General features: G+C 38.8%; 1 protein-coding gene across 1 annotated transcript in view; it reads left to right on the top strand.

Annotated features, from left to right (window-relative positions):
- The window catches only part of jmjd6 (jumonji domain containing 6, arginine demethylase and lysine hydroxylase), a 42,860-nt gene that overhangs the window by 26,787 nt on the left and 2,904 nt on the right, over nucleotides 1-13,169 (top strand). The window contains exons 4-5 of the mRNA XM_028819174.2: nucleotides 1,972-2,107; nucleotides 7,148-7,286. Coding sequence (XP_028675007.1) covers nucleotides 1,972-2,107; nucleotides 7,148-7,286 — 275 coding nt within the window. The remainder of the gene's footprint in view (nucleotides 1-1,971; nucleotides 2,108-7,147; nucleotides 7,287-13,169) is intronic.

The raw sequence follows: 13,169 nt of genomic DNA on the forward strand, positions 1-13,169 counted from the left end.
ACGAGAGAAGTACTTAACAGATTTCAATCGGGTTTTTTCTATAATTTGCTTGAGCATTCCAGTTGATTTACGACTTCTCTCATCGCACTACGTATCCAAGTTCGCTTGCAGCACCAATTTATTTGCGCAAATCTGAGAGACGCAGAGGGGAGGGTGAAGTGTGATGTCAGGAGTGGGGACCCAGGTCCTCCTCACTCACGCAGCAGCCTCCATTGAAATCGCTGTACCTCTGGCCACGTTTTGGAGCGTACCTTCCCTCTGCTTAGCTAGCGATACCTGTTTGTTTATTGATTTTAAAAGTTTGTCCTGTTTCACTTCTACACGGGCACAGCTGCAGGGGACGGCTAGTAATGGATAAGACTTGTTTGAAAAATACAAGATACGCTGGGTATGAAAGTTGTGTGCAGAGACTCCATTATTCCCTTATTGTCCAAAGACATTCATGATATTTAGCTGAACAAATCACTTGGTGTGAGGGTCTGCACAATTCTACAACAACAACAGCACAAATGACATTTATTTCTGTAGCACATTTTCTTACAAAGAATGTACTGCTTTACAAGATATCAAAGAGAAAATTACCAGAAAGGAAAAAACAAATAACATTAGATAAGAATCATGAATAAGTAAAGAAAAAAATAAATTAATCAAATCTTATAAAGCTTAGATATATAATTAGTAGAAGAGTAGTGTCCTGATATCAATGTCCTCATCTTTTACAGTATAATATTGTATAAGGTTAGATGCCCGGGAGGACAGAAAAAACAAAACTCCAGTTAGGCTGGAGAAAGAACAAAATCTGCAGGGGTTCCAAGGCCAAAAGACTTCTAGGCCACCACTGGGCATTCTACATAATATAAATGTGCTTAAGTCATTACTAATTGTTTCCAGGCTTTGTCCTCGAAGATTCAGTGCTGTCAGTCTCGCAGTCAGCTGGGACACTTGCCTTTATTCCTGGATCACAGATGGCCGCATGGGATAGTGAATCTTAGTGAAGAAATAGCTTGACTGGTTTATCAGTGCAGAAGACTTGCAAGGAAATGTGCTCATCCTGTCAATGTCTATATACTCCCACAGTGCACAAGATAATATATAAATAATAGAAACACTTAAACAGCAAATGGTATTAAGTTGATTTTACGCACACTGCTAAAACACCTAAAGTAAGCAATAAGTGTTACCTTTAAAGTACAGCTTTTCAAAAGTTTTCTGCCTCACTCCGCGCTGTCCATGAAACGCGGCCACAGAGAGCTTAAACAACTCGGCACATCCACATAAAAACAGCAATGTGTGAGCTTTCTTGATGGCTTTTACTGGACGTAACTCTTTGTAAACTGAAATATATACAAAAGAAACATACAGGTATATACATTAAACAATAAAGCTTTAAAAGACATTTACAAGGCGAGTGATTTCCACGGTTGGATCAAGACAAAGAGAAGCGCATAGACAGATGTTCAGATTGCTGCGTACCACAACTAACCAGACCCAGGGGTTTATATACCCAAAAGATACGCTTTGGACATGACCGAAACAAAAGATACACGGGTGCCTACATGAGACACATGGGGTGTATTGTATTCAAATGTTTATTATGGGACCTATGTGCTTTACGTGAGTTTCATAGACTTTTGTAGCACCACTGTGAGGGTGGGACGTGACTGACTGGTGTGTTAATAAATGACAAGTACAGCTCAACAAATAACAGCTAACATGTGGGGCAGAACAAAACGTGTTAGCAAGTGAAATAAATACAAAGATAGCAGTCTCCATGCACTGTTTTCATCGACATGAGTTTCAAAAAGTGTTGAGGGCAGCATGAGAAATGGCTATGGAGTTTCATCATTTATATAATTTCTGCGTGTGGGGAAACAATGATGTGTTCCATTGAAACAGCTGCTTCATGAATACTATGGTGATAATAAAGTTCCACTTATGTTTATGACCAAATGTATTGCTCTGCATCTACAGGGGGCTGGTGGCACGTTGTTCTCAATTTGGATGTGACTATTGCTGTGACGCAGAACTTTGCCAGCACTGCTAACTTTCCAATTGTGTGGCACAAGACTGTCAGAGGTAGACCCAAGCTCTCTCGGAAATGGTACAGGTAAATGGCTGCCTCAAGCTATTGATTTATGTATTTTCTTTTTTTTTTTTTTAGTAGTATTATTATTATTCAGACAGGCAGCATAGCCTCTAGAGCGGTGATTCCCAACGTGGGGCGCAGTTTGATTTTTTTAGGGGAGCAATTTGAGAATTAGGTACGTTAATTTATAAAATGAAAAAGCAGAATTTCACTGTTAAAAATGATAGAAAAAATAAACAAATTTTTATGTTTTACAGAGAAAGGATGGTGAAGAACCCTTTAATTTTTGATTTTACAACCGGCTTGGGTTTTTCTACTTAGAAATCATTTTTACCATTAAAAATAATATAAATTGTAACAATGATTATAAAATTTTGCAATATAACAAAAATATAAAATGATCAAAATATTACAGAAAAAGCTGTCATTGTTATTTTATAAAATTTTGCAATATAACAAATATAAAATGATCAAAATATTACAGAAAAAGCTGTCATTGTTATTTTATAAAATTTTGCAATATAACAAATATAAAATGATCAAAATAGTACAGAAAAAGCTGTCATTAAAGTTATTTTATAAAATTTTGCAATATAACAAATATAAAATGATCAAAATATTACAGAAAAAGCTGTCATTAAAGTTATTTTATAAAATTTTGCAATATAACAAATATAAAATGATCAAAATATTACAGAAAAAGCTGTCATTGTTATTTTATAAAATTTTGCAATATAACAAATATAAAATGATCAAAATAGTACAGAAAAAGCTGTCATTAAAGTTATTTTATAAAATTTTGCAATATAACAAATATAAAATGATCAAAATATTACAGAAAAAGCTGTCATTAAGTTATTTTATAAAATTTTGCAATATAACAAATATAAAATGATTAAAATATTACAGAAAAAGCTGTCATTAAAGTTATTTTATATTTATGAATATCACGTCTCTTATTATATGTTTTCAAAACTGTATTTGCTGTATTTTCATATTACTTCATTTTATATACAGTGGACCCTTGACTTATGAACTCAATTCGTTTGCGAGGGCTGGTTGTAACTCAAGTTGGTTGTAAGTTGAGACTATTTTTCCCATAAGAAATAATGGAAATACCCATAATGCATTCTGAACCTCCCACAGCAACACTTACTTAACCTTTTCATAATAAAAAAGGGTTGTATAATGTGCATAATTTACCAAAAAAACAATAATTTTTCTAATGTACTAACCAAAAAGTTATAAAAAGTGTCTAGCCTATCAGAAACAACAATTTCATACTGTACTCACCATTTAATTTGATAACTTTGGGCTGCAGGAAGGGAGGAGGAGGAGAATGAAATGGAAGGTGGTTATTGTTTGGAAGGAGCCTCCTTATACAAATCTTTTCTTTGTAAAATTGTCGAGATGGTGGATTTCGACATGCTGTACATATTAGCGAGATCTGTCACATGAACACCACTCTCATATTTCCGCACAATTTCCTTCTTCGTTTCGATTGTGATCGCTTTCTTTACCTTCGTTACCTTCTCTTCCTTCCTTAGCAATTATCGAAAAAAATTATATAAATCACTGCACTGACCGAAATTACGTCCACAAACACACGTTTCTGGGCTCCGACTGACGCTTACGAACGCTCTCGGCTGTTTGTTTACAATCGCGCAAGCGGATACACGTGACCGCATTCAGGTCGTAATGCAAGATGTTGGTCGTAAATCAAAACAAAAATTTTGGTCATAAATCAAGTTGTTCGCATGTCAGGCCGGTCATATATCAAGGGTCGACTGTATATATTTTGTTTTTTTTTTTTTTTTTTACACTTTCTTAGTGATTTCTTTGTCAGTACTTCAGCTGTCCTTTCTTTCCCTCTTTTGTTTCCATGTTCTTTGGAAGCTTGTTTAGACCAAATTAATGACCTTCTGGGCTTCCTCCACGTGAGTAAGAGTTCACTTTTTAAATAGGTAATAATAAGAATAAGGTATATGTTACAGTGGGGGACATCGTGATTTTAGAGAGGCCTAGGTGGGGCGTGGCCAAAAAAAGGTTGGGAACCACTGCTCTGTAATATTGTGATCATTTTATATTTTTGTTATATTGCAAAATTTTATAATCATTGTTACAATTCACATTATTTTAATGGTAAAAACGATTTCTAAGTAGAAAAATCCAAGCCGGCTGTAAAATCATAAATTAAAGGGTTGTTCACCATCCCCTCTATGTTTATATAAATATATAAATGTCTCTGTAAAAAATAAAAATTATGTATTTATTTTTTTCTATCATTTTTAACAGTTAATTTCATTTTTTTCATTTTATAAATTGTTTAACGTACCTACATTTTTGAATTGCCCCCCAGTGGCGCGTTCACCCCATGTTGGGAGTCACCGCTCTAGAGGCTCAGCTATCAATTCAGTCTCTGCTGCTGTTTTTTTGGTCAGTGCTGTGAAAAAAGACAATTGGACGGATATTGGGTCACAAGCCACACATTCCAATTTAAGTGATGTTCTAATCCACCCACATGGTTCATTACTTGTGTCTGTGGAGATAATAAGAGTAAGTACTGTATATAAGCGCATGTCCTTAGGGACTCCTGTTTCCAGTGCCCTTCGGCTTTACACATATCTGCTCTTTAATTAAGTAGTTAAAATTCCACGTGAAATGACTGGGTGTCAAATCAGCTGTAAAATAATTCGGCGGTAATCTTTTCTGACACAACGTAAATTCTCTTTGTGTTATGTAAAGTGGCCCATATGCTGTAATCAGTGTTAAATGTGGTGTATTCCTAGGATGGGAAGGGAAATGCATGTGGTCAGATTGAAGCTACTGTCTTCATTTTTCTGAAATGAAGATGAAAAACATTTAAAATAATCATTTTGAGGGTGGAGTATTGAATAAGAGTCGTATGTTCATCACTCTGTGCTGCTACAGTTCAGTGGGAAGTTCATTTATTCTGCTCTGGGTTGTTGCTTTGATAAGACTTTGTTTTTCACCTTGATATTTCGTGTGTTTGATTTCTAAGCAGCATTATGTTGCATCTTATAATTTGCCCTGTTGGAAATGATTTTGCATTTCTGTGTGCAAGCAGCTGTACTACACACCATCTGTGCTGCATGGTCCAGGGTTGCAGTTATTCAGTAATATCTCTGTCATGAAGTGGAAAAATTGGCTTTTTGATCAAACATTATTATGAAAGGCCGTGTTTGTATCCATTCCAACTTTATTTTTTATTTTTGAAGGATTCCTCCACCCCTGAAGATATATTTTTATATGCTACTTACCTCATGTGCTTTGTGGTGATGGCAGAGGAAAAAATATATTAATCTCATATTTTCATAAAGAGTGAAGCGGAGGGGCGGCTCTAAGGCTAGGGGTCTGCACTGGTAATCAAAAGGTTGTGGGTTCAAATCCCGTAAAGACCAAAATGACTCTTCTCCATTGGGCCCTTGAGCAAGGCCCTTAACCTGCAATTGCTTCGTCCTGGGTATGACATTAATCTGCGTTCAGCCTGCATGTAGGCCCTCTAACCTACAGGGAAAAACCTGGGGATTGGTGGCACAATTGGCACTCCAGCCACCATAATAAAACCTCCCACTGGTCCATTCCATCTGAACTAGTGTGGTGCTGAAGTGTCACCCGTTGCATGGCTGCACTCGGGTCCTAATCTGGGATCCTGAGTTGGTGTGTTATGTGGTAGGTGCGGCAATGCGCTTTTTTTCGTAACCTCCTCTCTCTTTCATAAAGAACAGAGATCATAAAGCTCCTGATATAATAGGGCTCAATGAACACTAGCACTGAACGGCAGCAAACAATATCAAATACATCCATGAAAATATTTTGCGGTACTTGTGTTGCATAATCCACATGTCAAGTTATCCAGTTGTATACTCAAGTGCATGCATTTCTTGATAAAATATTGTTAAAAAAAATTTCCAGAAAATCAGGACAGTGCATGCAGTGGGAAACGCATTCAAACAGGATTCATTGGTTAAGAATCCTGTCTTCCATTTCAGTCACTCAGTCATTATCCAACCCGCCATATCCTAACACAGGGTCACGGGGGTCTGCTGGAGCCAATCCCAGCCAACACAGGGCACAAGGCAGGAACAAATCCCCTGGCAGGGTGCCAGCCCACCGCAGGTCTTCCATTTCCAAAGCTTTTTCCTGTATTAGTTGAATTCCTCTGTGTGGACTGCTCTGATTTTCAGGAAATACAGTATGAAATTGACAGTATTTTAACAAGCAAATGCATGCTTTCTGCGTGTTGTAAGCACATCACTTGGTAACTTGACAGGTGGAGTTGTTTTTTTAATGGATGTTTTTCATTTTATTTGATGTGGTCCTCTGTTGGTCATCATAGAAGCCCATTCTGTCAAAGTTTTGTATCTCCATTCTTCATGAAAATATGAGATTAAAGAATTTTCCCAGCTGTCACTACAAACATTGAGTAGATAGATCCAAACATCCAATATACATTATATTATTTATCTGGCCTTTCAGAAAACATTTGATAAGGTGCCACATGAGAGGTTGGGCACCAAACTAAACAAGTGTGAGTTCAGGGTGATGTTTTTAGATGGGTGCAGAATTAGTCCAGACATGGGAAGCAGAGGGTGATAGTGCAAGGAACCATAGATAGATAGATAGATAGATACTTTATTAATCCCAAGGGGAAATTCACGTACTCCAGCAACAGCATATTGATAAAAGCAATTAAGAAAGCAATTAAAACAAAAATTTCTACCATGCCATCTGTAGGTTGGCCCTCAAAATGTAGGCTCTGAATTATTTGTGTTATAATTCTGTCAAAGATTTTTTATTCCTTTTGGATATTTTAGTGTTTCTGTGTCTATCAGAGATTACAATCCTATCAGTCCCAAGAGGACAACATCTTCAAAACAGCAGAGATCCAACCCTAGGTTCCCAAACTGGATAGGCCCCAAAACTTTTCTGTACCTTCATATCCTATCCTGTTGATGATTTTGTATTTATTAACATACTTTAAATTAAATGAATACCAACATGTTTATATTATTCACATGATCTTTTTGTTTATGTCAGGATACTGAAGCAGGAACGGCCGGAGTTGGCAGCATTAGCAGATGCCGTTGATCTCCAAGAGTCAACAGGAATTGCATCAGATAGTTCCAGTGACTCCTCCAGTTCTTCTAGCTCCAGTTCCTCTGATTCAGCCTCTGAGGTAACTCTGACTTTACTGTAGTTTGACATTTGTATAAAGTGTAAAAGTGTCAGTGAGCAACAAAAAATATGACCTATCACCATGTTTTTGTACAGGTAAATTTAATAGTGCTCAATTTAAATGTGTACACGTGGCACAGCTAGGACAGACTAGCGAGGGAATCTGAGCCATGGCTACCAGTAGTAATCATTACCTTTGTGTCTAAAAATCAGGACTCGTAAGAAAGTTATGGACTCGGACGTGTTTTTAAGAAACATTCAACAATCTGATAAAAGCCAGCTCTGATTGCATACATGCAAGCCTGCTTTCATGTCGTTTGAAGAGGGGGATTGATCATGCACGCAAATTCACATCATCCCGTTGATTCTTTGGGATTTGAGTTCTTTCAACCACAAAATACTAAACCAGCGATGTCTGTGCTATAAAAGCTATAATTTGGCATTCTGTTGGCTTTATGTCACTGTACTATCTGCTTGTGGGTGGCGCAGTGGCACAGTGGTAGTCCTGCTGCCTCACAGTAAGGAGACCAGGGTTCATGTCCTGGGTCCTCCCTGTGTGGAGTTTGCATGTTCTCCCCGTGTTTCCGCCCACAGTTAGGTGAATTGCCGTTTCTAAATGGACCCTTGTGTATGCTGGGTGGGTGGATGTGTTTGCCTTGCGATGGACTGCCGCCCTGTCCTGGATTTTGTTCCCTGTCTTGTGCCCTTAGTTCTGAACAGGGTTCCAGGACCCTGCGCCCCTCTTCAGGACTAAGCGGGTTAGAGAATGACTGACTAACTATCTGGTCATAGATATCATCAAGCAAACTATGACTCCCAGGTCGTCTTTTAAGCTCTGAGCTAACAATTATTTATACTTCTTTTTCTATTGTAAATCTTCACATTCACATTAAACTTCATTTTTCACATATTTGCCCATGCTGGCTGACTCTGGAATATGAGAAATTCACCTAATTAGCATCCCACTGTTTTCCAAACTTTTTTATGCTTCACTCACATGCTGTGGGGCAGAAGGGAAATGCAGATATCCTAGTGAGTGAATATTCTTTGGAATGGAAGTTCTCAGTAGGACAATTCTGAAGAAACAATGCTACTCCAATTATCTGAGCTGTAGTGCAACACGGACCTCTAGGCTTTTGAATAATATTTGTATTTGGAGCAATGCAATACATTTTTAAAGGAATACTCCGCCCATAAATTATATTTTTGTTTTCTACTGCTCGTTTTGCCTGCACTACGCAACAGCCACTTCGTGTCTCTGCCACTCACATATGTGGATTTCACTTTCACCAAACAGCAAATCTTTTAATTCTTGCGGATACGCCTCTTCATTGGGGAGAAGCACTACTTTTTCCCTGATGGCAACACGAATTAGACGATCTACAAGTCTCCAACTTAGTTTAATCCAAACAATATATTCGATCTCTTTTCACTGATCTGTTATTTCACTGAGTAATAATTTCTGTTTGTTTGCGCTAATGCGATCTTTAGTAGCATTTTTTTTTTTTTAGACTTTTGAATTTCATTATCTCTAACCTGCTCTGCTTGTGTATCACGCCAACGTTTTTGAATACTTTACGACGTTCATACTTTGTCATCTACTCTTTGTCTTTTATTTCCGGCCCCGGGCCTGGTTAAATCTCTTGGCACAAAGTCTCATCTTGCGGAACTTGAAAGTATCTCTCTGGAAAAAGTCACGTCTTGTGTCAGGCTAAAAAAAGTCTCGCCTCATCCCAGGATTTTTTTTATTATAATAGAGAAATACTGTATGTTACTTACACCATGTAATTTGTAGTGATGATCTAGAAAAATTTTTAATCTTGTGTTTTGGAAAAAAGTTGCTGTGACTACCAACGCTGAACGATAGCAAATGGTATTAAAGACATCCATGGGGAAAAAAATTCTCAAATTGCTTGTGTCGCATAATCCATGTGGCAGGTTGTCCAGTGGCAAGCACACAACATCTGAAACACATGTATTTTTTTACTAAAATATTGCCAGGTAAACATTCGTGATTGAAAGTGGAAGGCACTCAATCGTGTACTAGCGTTTGCACTGAAGACTCTCCTCCCGTCATTGCATTTATATTCACGTACAGAACTGGAGTACTTCAGGATTATTTAGTGGCAGTTTCTGAAATCGCACAGGTGAACTGACCTTCTTGTCAAAGCATCTCGGATATTTATTTACAAGTAGGAGGTAATGGTTGTACTCACTTTTCTTTTAATTCTTAATCTTTACGTTTATGTGACTGTTGCGCATGCTTTTTGAATGGCAGTGTTAGCCAATAAAGCAGCTGTTACTGGCTGGACTGGTGGGGGGGGGTATTGGTGTCTTCAATTCAAATGCTCTGCTGTGTTTGACTGCGTTCCATTTTCATTCACATGAGCGTTTTCTGGAATTGGTTTATTTAATAATAATTTAGTGAAAGTACATGCGTTGGGGGACATTGTGAGCATACAGATGGACGACTTGACATGTGGGTTACACGATGCAAGTAACATGGGTATTTTATGATATTGTTTGCTGTTGTCCAGGGTTGGTCATTTTACATTTACTTATTTGGCTGATGCCTTTTATCCAAGGCAACTTACAACACTTATGATACAATTGGTGATGTTTATTTTGGTTTTCCAATTGGAGCACAGGCAGGTCACATGACTTAATCATGGCCACACTATTGCCATATATACTCATGTATAAGTCAGGTCTCTAAACCTGAAAAATCGATCATAAAATCAGACCCCGACTTATACGGCCGTTCAAAAATGCGAGGCTTACATTTATTTATTTATTTATTTATTTTTTTACATCTTGTTGCCTCCTCCAATCTCGCATCAGTTTCTCAGACACATTGAATTTTGTTGCAGCAGTGCAGTTACCAATTTCTTTTGCTACTTTAAGAACATTTAATTTAAAACCAGCTTCATATTTTCGTCTGATCGAACGCTCCATCGTAGATAAGGGATGCTCTTACGATAAAGGTGTATGAGGGTGTGAGATACAAAAAACACAAAACAGTGCAAACGTTGCTTCAGAATAGTTTGGGTATTACCGTGTGGTCATGTAGGCACAATACATAGAAAAAAAAGGCCGTGTGCTCCGTGGTTACTCTCTCAGGTGGGCGTTAGCATATCAGAATTTCTTGGACCAATAGTGTGAGTTTTCCTCATTCGACTTATATGACCGACATTATAAAATACCAGAAATTATACGATAAAATCAAGTCCTGACTTATCTGCGGGAGAACTTAAATGCGAGTATATACGGTAACATCACAAACTTTATGTCTGTTCTGTATGAAAACATGAGTTTGAAAAGAGTTTGTAGCAATGTCCAAGGAAAAAATTAGGTGGGGTGAGCAACTGAAAAAAAAAAGAGTCCGTTTTGGGCAGAGTATTCCATTAAAGAGTTTTACAGTTACATTCCAGACCCATCAGTGATAGGTGAAAATCCGCGATATAGAAAGACCATATAAATAAAACGTTTTTTTTTATAGTTTAAGCCTTAAAATACCCCTCCCACACTCTTTAAACACATGTAAACTTATTAAAACACACTTTGTAAACACATATAATATGTGGATGTTGGGCTAAGGATATGAGTAACATCTCTCTATTATAATAAATAAAAAATCTTGGAAGGGAGATCAGGGAGACGAGACGTGATCTTCTCGGAAGACAATTTCACATCCCGCGCCAGACATTTTAACGTCATGCAAGACAAGGCAGTGAGACAGAAGGACAGCTGCTGTACAGGCTTGTAAATGATCGACGTGCAGAGCGACAAGCAGAACAGGCATCTTGGCAGAAGCAGCGCAAAGCCAGTAGCTGATCGTCCGCTTCTCATTAGCGTGTGTTCAGCTCCCCACAACGCGAGCGGGAGAGACGCGAACTGCACGCCTCCCGGGGAGTTGAGCGAAGCAATCAAGACCAGATCATCTCGGAGAGACACTTTGATGACACGCGAGACTAGACATTACAACCTTAGGGAGCAAAACCTGTGAGACAGTGCCCCCTCCACATCCCCCCCAACCCCCCTTAAGAACGCTAGCAGCAGAGACACAAAATGGCAAAAGGACAGCTACTGTAAAGGGTTTTAAATGATTGACGCAAAGTGCGACAAGCGAAACATGCCAGCATCAGCAGCAAAACAGCAGCTGAACCGATCGCATCTCTTTAGCATGCGTTCAAACCCCCCCGCTTCACAACGCAAGCAGCGTTATAAATCCCGTGAGAAAGAGATTTAACCATGCCCAGGGCAGGAAATAAAGGACAACTATTGTTTTTACAAAAGTTTTAAAGTAAAAATGAAAATAATGCATATGTAACAATCTCTTTAAATTGTTTATCCGGTAAACCAAACCAGGGGATGGGCAAGCGAAGCGAGCAGGGGGCAGAGCCCCCTATTAATAATAATAATAAATCCGCGATGTAGCTGGGGCGCAATAGCTGAACCGTGATATAGCAGGGGGATCACTGTATTTGCTTTTATATGGATAGAGTAGTAAATAAACAGCGAATCTGAATGTCTGCTGAAACGACACCCAGAAGTGGTTAAGTGAGATGTCACATGTGATAACTCCAAAAATTCCCATAAATCATGAATGGGATTTTAGGGGAATATGCAGGTAATCTATTCCAGGAGCATTAAGCCGAAGTTGTCTAGTTGGGGTGTGTGTCAGATTCGCCAACCGCAGTTGTTAATCTTGTCTCATGACTGTATCAGTTTAAATGACTGAAAATAGCTGGGGATGTCTAATTTACTAAGTGCTGACCTTCCCGCGCAGTCCTGCTCGTCCCTTTTTGTGACAGCCAGTAACATGATAACTGAAGGAGCTGGCACTGTACAAAGGGTTAACAGGAGGGTGAGTTCAGCCACAATCTCTGCCCTTTTTTTCCTTTCTGTTGTACATAAAACACAAGACATCAAGACAGACGTTCTTCTCTTCAGTTTGTGAGATCCAAGACCACCCCTGTTCCTTGTTCCTTGCCGCCTAATTATATGAATTCTACTTCCCTTGGCCATTCATTAGTTGTCGGCTGTCATGCACACAGAGCCCACACTATGACTAAAAGATGAAACCTGTTTGGTTTTATGAGAGTGAGTGGCAGAGTAGTTGGATTGAGTCGACTGGGCCACAGACCACCCCCAACTCGCTAAGATTGTGTTTAACTGAAAATCGCTGGAATAGTCGTCTAAAGTGACATGGCCTTTAGGTGCATGACAGGAACCAACCATGAATGTGGTGACCAAATTTACCATAATAGTTTGTAAGATTTTCGGGGACCAGGTTGTAGTCTTTCCCAGCAAGCATAGGGAACAACAATCAATCTGTTGGACAGGTTGCTACACACACCTGCTAGGGCCAATTTTAACATCACTAATCCACCTAACCTGCATGTGTTTGGACTGTGGGAGGAAACCCACGCAGACACGGGGAGAACATGCAAACTACACGCAGGGAGGACCCGGGATGTGAATCAGGCAGCAGCACTGCCACCGTGTCATCTAAAACTTACAATTCTTTTTAAATTTTACCAACATATTTCTTACATTTTTGATCAAATTTGCATCAATTAAAAAGGAACAGTAATGGATTACCTGTTTTGTGAATGAATTTTGTAGTTGGAAAGAGCACCTCTAAGGGCCTGTTTATACTTCACGCTCAGAATGCATACATGCACACATCATGGCTGCCACGCGTTCCCGGTGTTCATTTGACGCGTCCTCTGAGCAGGTCCTCTGAAATTAATACGACGCGTGTGAGTTGCAGTACCAACAAAAAGTCGGGGAACGCAGTGTGATAAAAGTTGGAATGTGACGTCAGAGTCTCGGTTCACTGTCTACATGAGACAGAAAGCCGCTCGGCGGATCCTATGAG

Source organism: Erpetoichthys calabaricus, chromosome 14 (assembly GCF_900747795.2).
Source record: "Erpetoichthys calabaricus chromosome 14, fErpCal1.3, whole genome shotgun sequence".
Classification (NCBI taxonomy): Eukaryota; Metazoa; Chordata; class Cladistia; order Polypteriformes; family Polypteridae; genus Erpetoichthys; species Erpetoichthys calabaricus.